The sequence below is a fragment of the Nomascus leucogenys genome, chromosome 4 (genome assembly GCF_006542625.1).
Source record: "Nomascus leucogenys isolate Asia chromosome 4, Asia_NLE_v1, whole genome shotgun sequence".
In the NCBI taxonomy this organism is placed as follows: Eukaryota; Metazoa; Chordata; class Mammalia; order Primates; family Hylobatidae; genus Nomascus; species Nomascus leucogenys.
In genome coordinates, this window is record NC_044384.1 from 59,617,207 (window position 1) to 59,636,534 (window position 19,328).

General features: G+C 38.2%; 1 protein-coding gene across 2 annotated transcripts in view; it reads right to left on the bottom strand.

Annotated features, from left to right (window-relative positions):
• The window catches only part of YES1 (YES proto-oncogene 1, Src family tyrosine kinase), a 90,578-nt gene that overhangs the window by 14,908 nt on the left and 56,342 nt on the right, over positions 1–19,328 (bottom strand). For both annotated transcript variants that reach the window (XM_030810681.1, XM_030810682.1), the window contains exons 2-9: positions 18,829–19,107; positions 13,983–14,082; positions 10,519–10,617; positions 8,541–8,644; positions 8,301–8,450; positions 5,800–5,955; positions 5,458–5,637; positions 2,249–2,325 (exon numbers count right to left, since the gene is read on the bottom strand). In XM_030810681.1, coding sequence (XP_030666541.1) covers positions 2,249–2,325; positions 5,458–5,637; positions 5,800–5,955; positions 8,301–8,450; positions 8,541–8,644; positions 10,519–10,617; positions 13,983–14,082; positions 18,829–19,107 — 1,145 coding nt within the window. The remainder of the gene's footprint in view (positions 1–2,248; positions 2,326–5,457; positions 5,638–5,799; positions 5,956–8,300; positions 8,451–8,540; positions 8,645–10,518; positions 10,618–13,982; positions 14,083–18,828; positions 19,108–19,328) is intronic.

The following is a 19,328-nucleotide window of genomic DNA, read 5'->3' on the forward strand; positions in this document are numbered from 1 at the left end:
TGTGTCAGTGGTTAGAAAAGATAAATCACAAGGTAATTTAGTGCCTCTGGATACAAGCTCATCAAGGTTTCTATCAGGCACAATCTAAGATGACATGGTGATAAAGGTATTAACCACAAGGTACAGGTTCCCAAACTACAGCTTGTAGGCCAAATGTGGCCTGCGGCCTGTTTTTGCATAGCCAGAGAACTAAAACTGTTTTTTACATTTTGATTGATTGACTGAGACGGGGTCTCACTCTGTCACGTAGGCTGGAGTGCAGTGGTGCAATCGTGGCTCACTGCAATCTCTATCTTCTGGGCTCAAGCAATTTTCCCACCTCAGCTACTAAGTAGCTGGGACTTAGGCATGCACCACCACACCCAGCTAATGTTTGTATTTTTTTGTAGAGATGGGGTTTCACCATGTTGCCCAGGCCCCACAAAGTGCTGAGATTATTAGGAGCCATCTCGCACAGCCTGGTTTTTACATTTTTAAAGGGTTGTAAAAAGAAAAAAGTATGACAGACTGGATGTGGCTCACAAAACCTAATTTTTTTTTTTTTTTTAAACAAAAATGGATTGCCAACCTCCCCTACCATAGAGTGTCTAACTCAGAAGCATGAACTGGCCTGGCATACGCCTGTCGCCTATGTATAGTTTCTCAGTATAAAGTTTTTCTGAATTGTCAGATTCTGTGGACATTTGGAGGCTAGGAGGTAAGATTCCAAAACCAGCATGTCAACCAAAGCCAATAATAAGGCCTCTCAAATACCTACCACATATCTGAAGAGAAACTTTTAACAGTTTTCACTATATATTTAAAACAAAAAGTCAGCAGAGTAAAAAAGTCCCATTTTAAACTCTATATATACCATCTTAATTCTTGTGTTGGACTATAGTAAATAAAATATTCAGGCCGGGCACGGTGGCTCACGCCTGTAATCCCAGCACTTTGGGAGGCCGAGGCAGGCGGATCACGAGGTCAGGAGATCAAGACCATCCTGGCTAACACAGTGAAACCCCATCTCTACTAAAATTACAAAAAATTAGCAGGGCAGGGTGGTGGGTGCCTGTAGTCCCAGCTACTCAGGAGGCTGAGGTGGGAGAATGGTGCGAACCTGGGAGGCGGAGCTTGCAGTGAGCTGAGACTGCACCACTGCACTCCAACCTGGATGACAGAGTGAGACTCTGTCTCAAAAAAAAAAAAAAAAAAAAAAAAAAATCAGCATACACTTTGGATTACTAATATTTTCTTTGGAACAGCACTCATCCATTTTAATTTTCTTAAAATTATCTGTTGAAATATAAATACATATAGACTTTACATTTGTGGAAACATCTATTTTCTTTCTTTTTTTTTCTTGAGATGGAGTCTCACTCTTGTTGCTCAGGCTGGAGTGCAATGGTGAGATCTTGGCTCACGGCAACCTCCACCTCCCGGGTTCAAGCGATTCTCCTGCCTCAGCCTCCTGAGTAGCTGGGATTACAGGCGCCCGCCACCATGTCTGGCTAATTTTTAGTATTTGTAGTAGAGAAAGAGTTTCACCATGTTAGCCAGGCAGGTCTCGAACTCCTGACCTTAAGTTATCCACCCGCCTCGGCCTCCCAAAGTGCTGAGATTACAAGCGTGAGCCACCACACCTGGCCTGGAAACATCTATTTTCTAAGAAATCGTATGATACAGGACAGCACTGGACTAAGAGTTAGATAGCTGGTTCTAATACTCGTTCTGTTACTAACAAGTTATGTGAATTTTAGATACCTCTCATCTTTTGATACTTCATTAATCTGTATCATTAAGAGCTCACATTAGATTATCTCTGATGTTCCTGCCAGTTCTAAAATTCCATTATTGGCCAGGTAATCCCAATACTTTGGGAGGCTGAGGTGGGAGAATCCTTTGAGCCAAGGACTTTGAGACCAGCCTAAGCAACACAGACAGATCCCTGTGTCTACAAAAAAACCCACAATTTTTTAAATTGGCTGGGAATGGTGGCCTGTGCCTGCAGTCCCAGCTACTCAGGAGGCTGAGGCGAGAGACTTGCTAGAGCCCAAGAATTCAAGGCTCTTCAAGCAGGGAGCTATCAGCGCACCACTGCATTCCACCCTGGGTGACAGAATGAGACTCTGTCTCTAAAAAAATAAAAAATAAAAATAAAATCCCACCATTTCACTATATATACTATAATATTCTGGTAAGATTATTCCACATTTTAATTTACACTTTCAATTCAAATGGATACATGTATATATATATATACAGATACCTGAGCAGCCATATCAACCAGCTGTGGAAGCTTCAAATACTTTCCATCTCCTTCCTTAAGGAAATCTAATAAGCTTCCTGTAACAGACAGCAAGATATTCATAAAAAATAAGCAAATCTTACATTAGGATTGAAATGAATACTCCTCCACCCCAAATCACAACACAAAACTTCTTAGCTTTTCATTTTTTAAAATTTTGTGCAGTTTTGGAGTTTCCAAATAATTATCTAGATCCCAGAAGAGGTCTCTAAGCTGAAATTTTGAAAACTTCTCCTGATAACATATGCAAAAAAAGAAAATGCATTAACTTTACCTGACAAGAGGCATTTTTTCCTTGCTTTGATCAATATCCCAATTCTGATTCAAAAAGTAGTATTAAATACTTACATATTTTTAAGTAAATCTGAATCAAGAATTCCGACAACTAGGAGTATCTTGGGGGTGGTTAAAACTAAATATAGGTAGCTAAATGAGTTGCTGTGGAACTACTGCTGTGACCAAGCTCTCTCTCTGAAAACTACAAAGTACTAGAATAACAGCAAAGAAAAAGGCTAGAAGTCTGATTATGGCTTCACTATTATTTGTTAAAGCTTATAATCAAGAGAAAACATCACACAAAACCAAATTAAGGCAAATTTAAAACATAAAAGTGGTCTATTCTCTTCAGAAGTAACAACGCTATGGAAGACAGAGGAAAGTTGAGGAATGGCTCTAGATTAAAGGAGACTAAATAGAAATGACAACTAAATGGAATGCCTGAGCATAAACTGGATTGGGGAAGTGTAGTTGGTAGACTGGTCCAGAGCTAGGGAGACCAAATTCCAGGTGAAAGAAAAAACATGAAAAAAATCATGAAAACAAAGAGCAGAACAGTGGGTTTATGCTGGAGTGCATGGGGAATGAGTTTGGACAGATTATAAAGGGACAAGTGCTAAGTGAATACCAAAATGAGAAATTGAAGAGTTTTAAAAATAGAAAGGACTTTTGTTATCTTGTATTCTAAATCTCTCCCGCCTGGAAATAATTGTACCCAGTGGTCTGACAACACAGAATTTTACCATGTTCTCCCAATTAAATAATTCTTAAAATTAATATACAGAGCTAAATGGGCTATCAGCCTTACCTTCATTATATTTCTTATGCTCCAATATCTTTTTTAATTGTTAAAGTCTTTATTTGAAACGGAGTCTTGCTCAGTCACCCAGGCTGGAGTGCAGCAGTGTCATCTTGGCTCACTGCAACCTCTGCCTCCCTGACTCAAGCCATTCTCGTGCCTCAGCCTCCCGAGCAGCTGGAACTACAGGCACAAGCCACCACCCCCAGCTATTTTTTGTATTTTTAGCAGAGACGGGGTTTCGCTATGTTGGCCAGGCTGGGATCGAACTCCTGACCTCAAGTGATCTGCCTGCCTCGGCCTCCCAAAGGGCTGGGATTGGAGGCGTGAACCACTGTGCCTGGCCTGCTTCCAATATCTTGATTTAAACATCTTCCCTGTCCTTTTCTCCCTTTTTTTTTTTTTTTTTTTTTTTTTTTTTTGAGACAGGGTCTCATTTTTTCACCCCAGATGGGAGTGCAGTGGCACAATCACAGCTCACTGTGGCCTTAACCTCCTGGGCTCAAGCAATCTTCATGCCTCAGCCTCCTGAGTAGGGAATATATGCGTGCAACCATGTCCTGCTAATTTTTTTAGTTTTTGTAGAGATGGGGTTTCGCCATGCTGCCCAGGTCAGCCACCATGCCTGGCCCTCCCTTCCCCTCTGGTTCATCTAATATACTCTTTGAAAGGGCATATTTGGGCTGGGTGTGGTGGCTCACACCTGTAATCCCAGCACTTTGGGAGGCCAAGGCGGGCTGATCGCTTGATCCCAGGAGTTCCAAACCAGCCCGGGAAACAGGGTGAAATCCCATCTGCAGAAAAATACAAAAATTATCTATGTGTGGTGGCATGCACCTGTAATCCCAGCTACTCAGGAGGCTGAGATGAGAGGATCGCTTGAGCCCAGGGAGGTCGAAGCTGCAGAGAAATGTGACCACACTCCACTCTGGGGGATACAGTGAGGCCCCACCTCACAAAAAAACAAAAACAACAAACAAACAAAAAACACCAAGCAAACAACAAAAAAAATGCCATATTTGGCAACTGTTTGCAGTAGACATTCCTTCCAAAGAGCGCCAGGTGCTTTGGGTCTTTAGGTGTGTTCTGGCTATCAATTAATAGGCTGTATCATTTCTTAACTTTTGGTTTCAGTCCCCTTTTGAGGGGAAAAATTTTCCTACAGCAAATATGTAACTTGTAGTTGTCCTTGTCACCACTAGATGGAACTACATCATTGACCAAGACAGACTACTGGAGAGGCTGACATAATTAGTGACTACTGTATATTATTGGTTCAAGAGTAAAAATAATAATAAAGCAGATCAAATCAAACACATAAAAATCAGGCCTGTCAGCTTATCTGCTGACTTACTAGTTCTTCTAAGCATCATTTGCACAGGGAAAAAGAAGAAAGAGTATCAATCTTCTCTTTATCCTCCCCCTAACTAACCCTGCTACTGAAGATCCCATCTTGTGGTCTAGAGTTAAGGAAAATGAAGAAATTTCCATTGAAGGTAGTGGGAAGGCCAGGCACAGTGGTTCATGCTGGTAATACCAGCACTTTGGGAGGCCAAAAAGGGAGGATTGCTTGAGGCCAGGAGTGCAAGACCAGCCTGGGCAATATAGTTGAGACCCCAGTCTCTATTAAAAAAAAAAAAAAAAAAAAAAGGAAGCAGTGGGGAAAAAAGTTCCTAGAAGTCCTGAATATAGGAATTATGTTTACATTAAAATGAGAAAACTAATTTAACTTTACCTTATTTCTTTGCTTTAGTACTAAAAATGTAAGTATCTTTCTGATTTTATCATTTTAATTAAATGTGTACAAACACTTTCTATTTTTCACCTTTCTAGCTTTTCCATTTCTTTTAGTCAAACTCGATTTCAAAATTAATTCAGCCTGCCTACCTTTCCTTTTAAACGTCATACTATCCTCTGGAATAACTGGATAATCACTATTCCATTCAACAAAGTGTCAGGTTTCTTCTATCCAAATGTCTACATAAAAATCTTAAATTAGAAAACAGTATATGCTAAGTCTATATGCATACAAATAGAAATAAAGACTCTTAAAAATATTATCAACACGAATACCTAAAGAGATACTAATACATACCTTTTGACATAAATTCAGTGACAATGTAAATTGGCTCTTCAGAAACAACAGCATATAGTGGAACAAGTTTATCATGTCTTAATTTTTTCATTATCTGAGCTTCTTGAAGGAAAGCTTCTGGCATCATTGTACCTGGTTTTAGTGTTTTGATTGCTACTTTCGTGGTTCCATTCCATGTTCCTAAATAAAAAACACATTTTATGAATTTATATTTTAAAGGATTTTAGACCAAACTTCAGTGAACAGCACGTCTCTTAAATATTGAAACATATTTTATCATAAATTGTTGCACTTTAATCCACAGCTAGACAATGACAGAAAACAAAAATTCAGGCTTCTTACCCATCCACACTTCACCAAAACATCCTTGTCCTAGTTTAACCTCTAGTCGCAAAGATTCTCGAGGGATTTCCCAAGCATCTTTTGCTAGACCTTGAGTCTGAGGTTTCACAGTTGGACACACAGTTGTCAACTTGTGGCATAAACCATCAGCATGTTCTAGATAAATGAATAAACTACACTGTAAAATCAACTACAAAAATTAAGGGGCATATAGCGTATCAATGTTTTAAGTTTAAACTGTAGAAAAACAAAAACAGAAGTCCTTTCAAGTTTTACTCTAAAAGCACAAAACAAAAAGGGAGTTGTCCATAAGCAGCAAAACATGAAATATACATAAGTGAAACATTTTGTAAAATTTATTTTTAAGGCCAGACAAGGTGGCTCACGTCTGTAATCCCAGCACTTTGGGAGGCTGAGGCAGATGAATCACGAGGTCAGGAGTTCGAGACTAGCCTGGCCAATACAGTGAAACGCTGTCTCTACTAAAAATACAAAAATTAGCCAGGCGTGGTGGTGCATGCCAGTAGTCTCAGCTACTAAGGAGGCTGAGGCAGATGAATCACTTGAACCCAGGAGGCAGAGGTTGCAGTGAGCCAAAATTGTGCCACTGCACTCTAGCCTGGGTGACACAGTGAGATTCTGACTCAAAAAAAAAAAAAGTGTGTATATATATATATATATATATATATATATATATATATGTTATTATTTACTACTTAGTATGTATATACTAAAATATAGTAAATATATTGTATTTACTAAATAGTATGTATATACTAATATATAGTAAATATATTAGTATATTTACTTAGTATGTATATACTAATATACAGTAAATATATTAGTATATTTACTACTTAGTATAACTTAAAATATATAATTTTTAAAGTTATTATTTACTAAATACTTAGTATGTTCCAGTATTGTGCTAAATTAGCACTTCACAAGTATCTCATATAAATGAAGCTTTGAAAACATATGCAACTTTCCCCCAAGGCTCTGCAGTTAGTAAATGGTAGAAATGGGATTCAAATCTAGGTCTGTCTGCTTCCAAAGTTCTGCCTTTGTACACTGGGTTTTATTAATTCTCAAAGAGAACGTTATCATTAAATGTTATTATCTAATAGCCACTAATCTGTAAGAGGCATACGAAAAAATCAAGGAAAAAGTTCATTTAGGAGATTTTTTTTTTTTTTTTGAGATGGAGTCTCACTCTGTCGCCCAGGATGGAGCGCAGTGGTGTGATCTCAGCTCACTGCAACCTCTACCTCCTGGGTTCAAGTGATTCTCCTGCCTCAGCCTCCCAAGTAGCTGGGCCTACAGGTGTATGCGACCACACCTGGCTAAATTTTTTTGTATTTTAATAAAGATAGGGTTTTGCCATGATACCCAGCTGGTCTCGAACTCTTGACCTCAAGTGATCTGTCTGTTTCAGCCTCCCAAAGTGGTGGGATTACATGCGTCAGCCACCGCGCCTGGCCTTTTTTTTTTTTTTTTTTTTTTTTTAAGAGATGAGGTCTCGCTATGTTGTCCAGGCTGTCCTTGAACTCCTGGCCTCAACTGATCCTCCTGCATCAGTAGTTGGGATTAAAGGCACAATCCACCATGCCTAAGCAGGAGACTGATTTTTTTAAATAAGGGAGACACAAAGTCAGGGAACCCTAGATTCATAACAGCTTGACTTGTGAATTCTGCTTATACAATCTTTCTTATTATAAATGAGACGTGTTCTCTCCTATTCTCACTAAAATAACCACATAAATTCACATTGTGACAAAGGCAATTAGAAGTGATGCCACTGCTTGGTAACATGCTTGATCAATGTCAAGACTGCTGACTGACTTGACAGACTCAGTTTGCAGCTAGCTGTCATTGAAGACATTACCATGGAAACATCCCCTCTCCTAGTATTAATCATGTAAAGACTTTCAGGTGCATTCATATGCCAAATTGGTAATGAAAAATTTTGAGACAGAAGATTCTAATATTAAATACCTTCAGAGGTCCTTGAAAGACAAAAATGTCTATAATTGCTATAGGTTAATTTTCTAGGATAAGAAAAATGCATCGTCAGACCAAATTTCATTGAATTTATATTTTAGGAAAGCTTATGTGATCCAGCCCATGCAGGGGAAGGTAATCCTTCTGACATAGCTTTTTCTGTTACCCAATGTCTAGTTTTACTTACTAAGTGTCCATAAATATTTGCTTTTAGGTTTATTTTCACAATGTACATGTGGTGAAATGAACTCCAATGTAAATACTATGCCGGTAAGATATAAGGACCCAAATGATGAGAGTCTATTAGCACGTTATCTGAGTAGCACAATGGAAGTACTAAGTATCACCTGTTCCTCCCTTTAAACTAGAATACAACATTTATTGGGCATGTATTATGTGTAAATAAGTGTGTTAAATCTTAAGAGAAATGAGGATATGGATTTTGTCCTCATAAACTAGAATGTGAAGAAATAATTTTTACCTTTGAAATATTCACATACCTGTGTAGTGTTTCACCAATTTCTGCAGAGTATCAAATTGTGCTCTGGTTGTGATATAGTATCCACCATTGTCAAGTTTCCTAATTTTGTAGTGTTTCACATTGTCACCCCTTACCTCATCCCAATCACGAATAGAAAGGGAATAAGCACCTGGGTGAAAAATAAATACTTTCATTATATCTTTCTCAAAATACTGCCCCAAGAAATTTTATACTTATACTAATATAACAATATTCATACCTTTAGTAGTTTCACTCTCTCTTACTAAGAAAATACCTCGTTGATTTCCAGGATTCAGAAGTAATCTTTCAGCATCTTTTCTCCCCATTTTGCCAAAATACCATCTGGAAAAAAATTAAGTATTTTGAATTGAAAAGTGTGACGTTCAGAAAAATTATACATAAGTGTCAGTAAGAATGGACTGGGATAGGTTTGGATGACAAAGAATAGCTAGAGAACACAGCTCAAAATACAGGAAAATGTAAGAGTTGTATTGATTAAATAGTAATGTCACAAATATTACTGTTAGAATATACTCTTACAGTATTTCTATGTATTAACTACTCAATGTGTCTCTTAAAATTCCACCTGACAGTCACAGGAACAGTAAATGGAGAAGGAAAGGCAGCAAAATAACAGATCCTTTCTGTCAGTGACAAATGGAAATATTAAGACTATGACAGGAAGAATAGAAGTGGTTCCCTGGTAACAGTGTCATCATCTGTACTCAGTAAGACACAGGTATATCATACCCAAATTACTAGTAACTCTAAATATGTGTGGGTTTAATTTAATAAGGTTTTGTGAATAAAATGACAGTGTCTGCTATGGAAGAGTTCACAGAAAACTGGAGAAGAAAGACAAAAGAACAAAACAGAAAGTAAGAAGCACCATAGTGGAACAAAGAGTTATTGAGACACATTACAGATCATTAATAAAAGCAAACAAACACTGATACAGCACCTCTCATATACAAGGTACTGTGTTAAGTGTTGGAATATGAAAATAAAGTAGCATTTATGAATCCCAGATAAACTGGTTTAACCTAAAAGTAGTATGTCACTGAAGGTGAATTTTGACTTTTTAAAAGTTGCAAAAATAGGACACAGAACTCCCATACACCCTACAATAAACCCTATAACTAGGTTCCCCAATGGCTAACATTTTGCTTTGACATACTCTCTCCCTCTCTATATGTGTATGTGTGTGCATGTATATATATACATATGTATTTTTTCTTAACTAATTGTAAGTTGCAAACATGCTAAATTATTACCTCAAATACTTCAGTGTGTACTTGCTAAAAGAGAAGGATACTTTCCTACATAACTACAATGCAAGTGCCTAAATCAAGACGTTAACAGTCATATAAAACTAACTGAAAATAATATTCTTTCATGGGCATATTACTTTTATAATCATAAAATGATAATAAATCTCTGAAATATTTCAAAAATAGTAAAACCTTAAAGAATGTAAGTCTTTGGGCCAGGCACAATGGCTCACGCCTGTGATCCTAGCACTTTGGGGGGCTGAGGCGGGTGGATCACTTGAGGTCAGGAGTTTGAGACCAGCCTGGCCAATAGGTGAAACCCTGTCTCTACCAAAAATACAAAAATTAGCTGGGCGTGGTGGTGCATGCCTGTAGTCCCACCTACTTGGGAGGCTGAGGCAGGAGAATTGCTTGAGCCTGGGAGGTGGAGGTTGCAGTGAGCCGAGATTACGCCACTACATTCCAGCCTAGGCGACAGAGCCAAGACCCTGTCTCAAAAAAAAAAGAATGTAAGTCTTGGCATCATAAATATGGGATGCATATATATACCAATATACCCATTCCTATCAACACACCCCCATATATAAGCTGTAAGTTAAAAAAATAAGTCAAGGCAGGGAATGAGGATAATCTGAAGGCAAATTTTTGAAGTGAGACAGTCTGAAAAACATGCAAAAGGCTTACAGATACATATTTAAGTGAAAACATAAAAGAGAGAGACTAGACATAAGGAAATATGACTGATGCAGATTCGTTTATGATCCTACTCTAAGTGAACAGTGTGACATTAGTTATTAATTTTTAAGTAACATCTATTAATATGATACGTTAGCTGTATTAAGACTGGTATGTAATTCTGTGTGTGTAAAGTTGTGGCTAAGTAGAATGTGCATTAAAACATTTTAAAAATCAAAATAATTAATAAAATATGAAGTAGTGCCATACTCTTCTGCCTGAATGGAATCTGCAGGCGCTACATAATTGCTCGGGATATAACCATTCTTTCCTGTAGCGATTGATCTTGCTTCCCACCAATCTCCTTCCCTGCAACACATAAAACAGCAATCACCGCAAGGTAGACTATTGCCCAAGGTACAATATATTGCAGTGCTATCTTGTATCTGAAGTAAACAAAGGGTATTACTTTCATTTTTTATTTATGCATTCATTGGATAAAGAATTAAAAAACTCAAAGAATGATATTAAAAAATAGGTTACATGAATTAAAGGAAGCACAATTGCATACTTCTGCTCCAAATAAAGCCTCAAAATCCTACACACTTAGTTATAAGATTTCTTTTTTTAACACAATTCTTTCAACCTAAGACAGACTATAGTGAGTAAAACAATTTGGGAGGTAAATCTTTCAAATTACTCAGTTTGTTTTCTTTTCTTTTTTTTTTTTTTTAAAGCTTTAAGGTGTAATTTGCATGCCATAAAATTCCCCTACTTAAGATGTACAATTCACTAGTTTTTAATATGTTCACAGAGTTGTACAACCATTATCACAATCAATTTTAGAACATTTTCATCACCCCCAAAAGAAACTCTGTACCCATTAGCAGTCACTCCGCACCCCCAACTCCCTCCAACCACTGTCAACCACTAATCAGCTGTCTCTATGGATATGCCCACTGCATGCACTTTATATAAATGGAAATACGTGCATTTATGTGGTCTTTTGTAACTTTTACTCGGCCTAATTTTTTAAAGGTTCATCTAGGTTATAGCACGTGTATCAGTAGTTCATTCTTTACTGCCAAATGCTTTTCTCTTTACAGTACATAAAATTGTAATATTCTTTTTTAAACATTTTAGATAAAAAAAATCACAATGCTCTAACATTCCTATAGCCAGACAATTAACAATGAGCAACTAGGTTAAAAACTGAATTTCTGGGCCAGGCGTAGTGGCTCAAGCCTGTAATCCCAGCACTTTGGGAGGCTGAGGCAGGCAGATCGCCTGAGGTCTGGAGTTCGAGACTAGCCTGGTCAACATGGTGAAACCTGGTCGCTACTAAAAATACAAAAATTAGCTAGACGCAGCGGCGTGCACCTGTAGTCCAGCTACTTGGGAAGCTGAGTCAGTAGAATCGCTTGAACCCAGGAGGTGGAGGTTGCAGTGAGCCGAGATCATGCCACTGGACTCCAGCCTGGGCTACAGAGCGAGACTCCATCTAAAAAAAACAAAGAAACAAAACAAAACAAAAACCCCAAAAAACTGCATTTCTGGCCGGGTGCGGTGGCTTACACCTGCAATCCCAGTACTTTGGGAGGCCAGGGTGGGCAGATCATCTGAGGTCAGGAGTTCGTGACCAGCCTGGCCAACATGGTGAATGAAACCCTGTCTCTACTAAAAATACAAAAATTAGCTGGGAGTGGAGGTGTGTGTCTGTAATCCCAGTTACTCAGGAGACTGAGGCAGGAGAATCCCTTGAACCTGGGAGGCAGAGTTTGCAGTCAGCCAAGATCATGCCATTGCACTCCAGCCTGGGTGACAAGAGCAAAACTCCATCTCAAAAAAACAAAAACAAAACAAAAAAACCCCTGAATTTCTAGAATAATGCATACTTATAAAAATGTTATCTAGAAATATTCCAGTAAGACCAAAATTAATAAAATTCAGAACATGAGAACTACATGTAGTTTATAACACATAAGCCCTCATTTTTTCAAAATTAATGTGAAAAGACCAAATATAATCAGTCTTTAAATAGGAAGATAGATATGGGATTTGTTACTAAAGATTAGATGCATGTTTTGCTTCACCAAGATAAAAACTGAAAAGGTACTGTCTAAATTAAAATGTTATAAATGCCTAGATAAATTTGCTCTCTAGAAAATGAATGAAAAATCCCTCAGTAATTCAAATATTTAGAAACTCATACACTTGGTTTGTGGTTCCTCATATATACTAAGCACTTTCAGATACACAAACCAAAAACCTTGTATTTGATCCTGCTAAGCATTCATTGATTGACTCTAACATTTACTGAATATCTGTTAAGTGACAGACTTTAGTGTGTGCTGGAAATAAAAGTAAAAAGACAGTCCTTGACTTCAAGGAATTCACAGTCTAGAGCTGGGTTTTCCAATTTCAGCACTATTGACACCTTGGACTTGATCATTCTTTGTTGTGGGAGGCTGCTGTGTGCATTTTAAGACATTTACCAATATCCCTGGCCTCTACTCACTAGAAGACAGTGGCAGCACCCCAACTGTGACAACCAAAAATGTCTCCAGATATTGCCAAATATCCCCTGGGTGATTCTGTCCCAGGTTGAGAACCATTGGTCTAAAAGAATGACAAGCAAGTGACAAATTGTAATTCAAAATGTGATGAGAGCTATGACTGAGGTTTGCATAGGGTGCTATGTAAACATCTAAGAGAGATACTTAATCCAGCAGGGGATAGGGACTGGGCCAGGCAGGGGAGGAAGAATGTAAGGAAAGGCATCCTTGAGAAAGGACATATTAACTATATTTTGAAGGGTGAGTAGGATTAGCTAAATAAAGGAAAGAAAGGGAAAGATGAGAAATCATATTCCAGAAAAAAGAAACAGTATGTGTGAAGGCATGAGAGTATGAGAAACTCCAGTGTACTCAGAAAACTGCAAGTAATTCAATATGTCTGGGTAGTAGAGTCAGAAGAGGGGAGAAGCACATAGTAAATTCTCAATGAATGATTTTTGTTATCATTGTTGTTTTCCTTTTATCTTGATGGCAAGTGGTAGGTACTGAATATTTTAAAGGTAGAAGGATATGACCATATTTTATGTTCCAGAACAATAACTGGTAGCAGATGGGAACAAGGATGGAAGAAAACATGACTGGAAGCAAACAGACCATAAACATATATTTTGAGAAGTTACAAAGTGGTCATTATGCTTGCTAATGAAATTATTCGATCTACTTTCTACAACGAGCATCAAATGTTCTACAGTGTACCTCTAGACAAAAAGTCTAAGAGTCACATAAGGAAAAACACAACTTAATTTCATCAATTGGAAAGTAGATGGGTTCCTTACTCAACTTCCCCCCCCTTTTTTTAATAGAATGAGACAAGATCTTTAAGCCATCTGGTACTTAGAAAAATAGGCGCGTCGAACTCTCTTCATAAAGTTTTTTTAAAAAATAATACACTTGCATGTACTCCCCTCAGTAACTCTTCATTCTTAAATCTCTACTGTTTATGGCAGAACCACAGCAGCACAAATTGTAGAAGTAATAATTTCTGGCTACAGCAGCAGTGTTACAACATGCATCTAAAGAAGCCAATGCATTGTTAAACACAGTGGGCAGCCCATGCCCTACCTCTCTCATCTCTGGATCATCAACTAGCTCAGTGGTTTCTGTGTAAAGACCAGATTTCTGTCAGTATTTCTCTCACAAAATATTCATGACACTTACGTATTGTTAATTATTTGAAATCTTTCACCCTTCTTAAATGAAAGGTCTTCTGTAGTTCTAGCTTCATAATCATATAAGGCCACAAATATAGTAACACCACCTATCAGAGGGAAAAAAGACCAAGGTAAATTATGTAGCTAAGTTAACAAAACAGAAAAAAAGAACTATTGCCAGCCAAAAAAAAAAAAAAGAGAAGCTTAAGGATAGTTTTTTCGGTAGTCTCCAGAAACTATTTTTAGAAGTTGGAACTACTAAAGAATTTTAAAGTAGAGAGACGTGACCGTATTTTATCTTCTGGGACAATAACTCAATAACTGGTAGCAATAACTAGTCTTAAACTCTCTGAAGACCTTACATAAAACTACTGTATTCTACAAATTATAAAACTCTGTAGACTTGGAGAAACAAATTTAATTTTGTTTCTTTTTGAGACAAAGTCTTCACTCTGTCACCCAGGCTGGAGTGCAGTGGTGTGATCTTGACTTGCTGTAACCCCTGCCTCCTGGGTTCAAGCGATTCTCATGCCTCAGCCTCCCAAGTAGCTGGGATTACAGGCATGTGCTGCCACACCTAGTTAATTTTTTTGTATTTTTAGTAGAGACAGGGTTTCACTGGGTTAGCCAGGCTGGTTTTGAACTCCTGGCCCCAAGTGATTCGCCTGCCTTGACCTCCCAAAGTGCTGGGATTACAGATGTGAGCCACTGTGCCCAGCCAACAAATTTAATTTTGACTCACTGTAGCAACATCTCAGGCTTGGAAATGTAGTCAAATTTCAAATCAATTATTTGACAGAAAAAGCACTAATGAGTACTATAAACTAGTGGGGCAGTGTTCTTCATATAAATAATGAATGAACAATTGCATCTAATCATTACCAGTAATAACTAATTTACTAGTTTTAGCAAAATTACATATTTAACACTTAAAAATGTCATGTTTTGTCTTAAATGGTATCAGATAGTCACAGTGGCTCATGTCTGTAATCTCAGCACTTGGGGAGGCCGAGGTGGGCGAATCACTTGAGGCCAGGAGTTCGAGACCAGCCTGGTCAACAGGGCGAAACCCTGTCTGTACTAAAAATACAAAAATTAGCCAGGCATGGTGGCGCATGCCTGTAATCTCAGCTACTTGGGAGGCTGAGACAGGAGAATCGCTTGAAACCCGGAAGTGGAGGTTGCCATGAGCCGAGATTGTGCCACTGCACTCTAGCCTGGGTGACACAGCGAGACCCTGCATCAAAAAATAAATAAAATGGTATGGATGATATGAATTATAAAGTGTAAATTCAAAAACTAAACTGTCATATTTAGCATTATGTGCAGATGCTTAAAGAGATTAGCATACTGAACAGCCAAACTATTATTTGCAAACAAAACAAATAATAAAACAGAAGTATACAATATGCATGACATCTCAGTGTTAAAATTATTCAAGGCAGGTATTCAGGTTAAAAAACCCATAATATATTAATCTTCTTTTAAAAAACTGTATATATTTATTGTATACAACATGATGCTTTGAAATATATATACACTGTGGAATGGCTAAGTAGAGCTAATTAACATATGCATTGCATCACATATCATTTTTGTGGTGAGAACACTTAAAATTTTGTTAGTAATTTTTAAGAATACGATATATTATTATTACATGTTCTACAATAGATCTCTTGAACTTACCCCTATCTAAATTTTGTATCCTTTAGCCAACATATTTTTAATTGAATATGTATATACTCTACTCAATATAGTCCCACTGACTTGTCAGATCAAATAAAATTTTTCTTTTTTGAGACGGAGTCTTGCTCTGTTGCCCAGGCTTGGAGTGCAGTGGCACGATCTGGGCTCACTGCAACCTCACCTCCTGGGTTCAAGCGATTCTCCTGCCTCAGCGTCCTGAGTAGCTGGGATTACAGGCGTGCACCTACACGCCCAGCTAATTTTTGTATTTTTTGTAGAGATGGGGTTTCACCATGTTGGCCAGGCTGGTCTCAAACTCCTGACCTCAAGTGATCTACCCAAGTCGGCCTCCCAAAGTGCTAGAATTAAAGGTGTCAGCCACCGTGCCTGGCCGACATCTTTACTTGAATGTCTAATAAGCATTTAAAATTTATTACAAAACAAAGCTCTTGATTTTTCTCCTCTAACCTATATTTACATACCCAAGTCTTTCCTATCTAAGTAAATGGCCCTACCATCTAATCAGGTACTCAAGCCGAGTCCATTACCAGTGCTATCAGTTTTACCTCTAAAATACTTACTATTTACTTTCCATTTCCACTGCTGCTACCCTAACCCAAGTCCTTGTCATCTCTCACAGGGGCGGGCGGACTACTGAGAGTGCTAGTCTCATCTGCTTCTATACTGCTTCTCTACCATCCATTCTCCACACAGATGTCAGAGTCAGTTTTTCTCAAAAGAAAATTCAGTCAAATCCTTTACTTAATCTCTTCAGTAGTTTCTTCCTAGCTTTGAATAAAACCTAAACTCCCTACCAGAGTCTATGGGGTCCTGAGTAATTGTGGTCTCCTAACTCTTCAATCCCATATAATACAATTCTCCCCTCTGTTTATACTAGTCTCCACACTAATATTCAAAACTTACAAGTCTCTCTGTATCTCCTAAATGTTGCATTTGTTATTTCCTCTCTCTAGAAAGCTCTTTCCCGGGATTGCACATAGGTAGGTCATTCTCACTTATCAAATCTCAGCTCAAGGGCACAGTGGCTCACACATGTAATCCCAGCACTTTGGGAGGCCAAGGCAGGCACATCCCCTAAATCAGGAGTTCAAGACCAGCCTGGCCAACGTGGTGAAACCCCGTCTCTACTAAAGTACAAAAAAATTAGCCGGGTGCCATGGTGTGTTTCTTGTTACCTCAGCTACTCAGGAGGCTAAGGCAGGAGAATGGCTTGAACCTGGGAGGCAGAAGGTTGCAGTGAGCCGAGATTGCGCCACTGCACTCCAGCCTGGGTGACAGACAGAGACTCCAACTCCAAAAAAAAAAAAAAAAAAATCTCAGCTCAAATGATTTCTTCTTGAGACAGCTTTCCCTGATTAACTGCAGGGCCTTCACCATCATTCTAGTTAGTTCCTTCATAGCATTTAAGGATCATTAATCATCCATCCTGTTTAGCTGTTTATTCATTAATTATTGTCCAACCCTCTATAATGTAAGCTCCATCAGGACAGAAACCTTATCTTGCTCACCTCTCCATACCTGATACACAGACATTGAGTGTACATTGACTTAATAAATGAATACCCCTAATGGAGTATTTTATATAAGTAAATTGCTTTAGGTAACTAAAGTGTGTCTTTAAGTATCAATATTTAACCATTTTAGATTACTATCTTTCCCAAACATAACTCTAAAAGTAAACTTTTGGTAAAGACTGAGAAATGCCCTCATGGCCATCTACTACTGAAGTATTCAGAATTAGGGGGCTGGAATTAAGACTGTAATTGACTTAACATGCATAACTCCCTAAATGAAGTCTAACAGAATCAGTGTATGGCAGTCCTCTGGCCATTGTCTTTTTTTTTTTTTTTTTTTGGAGACAGAATCTCGCTCTGTCACCTAGGCTGGAGTGCGGTGGCGCAATCTCGGCTTACTGCAATCTCTGCCTCCTGGGTTCAAGCACTACTCGTGCCTCAGCCTCCCGAGTAGCTGGGACTACAGGCACGCAACACCACACCTGGCTAATTTTTTTTGTATTTTTAGTTGAGACAGTGTTTTGCCATGTTGCCCAGGCTGGTCTCAAACTCCTGAGCTCAGGCAATCTGCCCACCTTGGCCTCCCAAAATGCTAGGATTACAGGTGTGAGCCACCGTGCCTGGCCTGGCTATTGTTTTTGGTCCAGTTGGAACAGACTGAAGAGACAAATGTATAGTCAGTCTATGCTTGTAGTGGAGATTTATCTTTTGCCCCCACTGGCTGTTAATGAGGACATATATTGCTTGATTTGATGCTGGCAGCTGTTCTGCCAAGCCTAAGGATAAAGCAGACACTCCCAAGGGCTGCAGAATAGAGATAAAGAAATCTGAGTCCTTGATGACACCATGGAACTGCTGTTATCAAGGAATCCTGAAACTCACTCTACCTTTTTAAGCCAGCTATACTTTGTTACTTCAGTGAAAAAGCATCCTGATATGGGACCCTTTACAAAACAGCTCATTTTCTCTCTTTTAAAACTGTTTGAATCTATTTTTTTAAGAGCCTTCTGTCTCCACGAAAGGTTGTCAACAATCACTTCTTGCTATTCTCTAAAAGGATATAATAACGTAATAATTGGGAGTTCTGGAATAGGACAATAAATCTGAGCTCTCCTACTTACTACCTGTGACTTGGGGGAAAATTTTAAACTGTCTGAGCTTTAGGATTTTTCTTTTTTAAATCAGCAGCAACTGGGAGAAATATTGTATTATCACTACTTTACTGTCATTAAATTAACATCTATTAAGTAACTACTATAAGACTTTAATACTGCAAAGTACTTTACAATCCTGAGAAGTTGTCAAATTCTTGGGGGAAAGGTATATGTTTTGAATCTTTATGCTCCCAGTGCCTACAGTAGGGGGGGCCCAATAACTATTTGAATAATGAGTTAATAAAATAATTAATGACATGATCCAGTACATAATCACCATCAGGTTACTACCAATTTTCCAGTACCATACCCATGTATACAATAAAACTAATTTTTATGTTAGAGACTAATTTTCACATACAATTATTTGAAAAGTCCTCAGGTAAGATATCTTTCTTAAAGGCAGACAAGCCTTAAGTATATATTACCCAAGGTGATGTTCTCAAACAGACAACATAATTGTCCATTTAACTCTTACCTGTTAAACCAGCAGGATATGAACTTGGCACCACTGAAAATGAGGAAGATGCACCTCCAAAAGGCGTTACCCCCGAGGATCCTCCAAATGGTGTCATGGAAAGACTGCTGAAATTAACTGCTGTTCCCTTTGCTGAAGATGATGGACATGGTGACACTGTAGTGGGTTCTGCTCCATAATGGCTCACACTTGTACTGACAGGCTCTGGAGTATTTTCAGGTCTGTATTTAATGGCTGGACTTTTGTTTTCTTTACTTTTAATGCAGCCCATTATCAAATCTACAGAGACAATAAAACAAATATTTTGAGAGTCAGTTAACACACAGGATACTTCAAAAAGACAGGGTTCAAAAAATCATTTTAAGAAAAGCATATGCCATCCCTGCAAAAAGGAACATAAACAAAACAAAAACGAGAAAGCTGAAAACGAGGTCTCTTCCCCTCATTTATCTTTATTACAATTTGCAAAGGCCCTACTCCAATCGCTTCATTCTCCAACT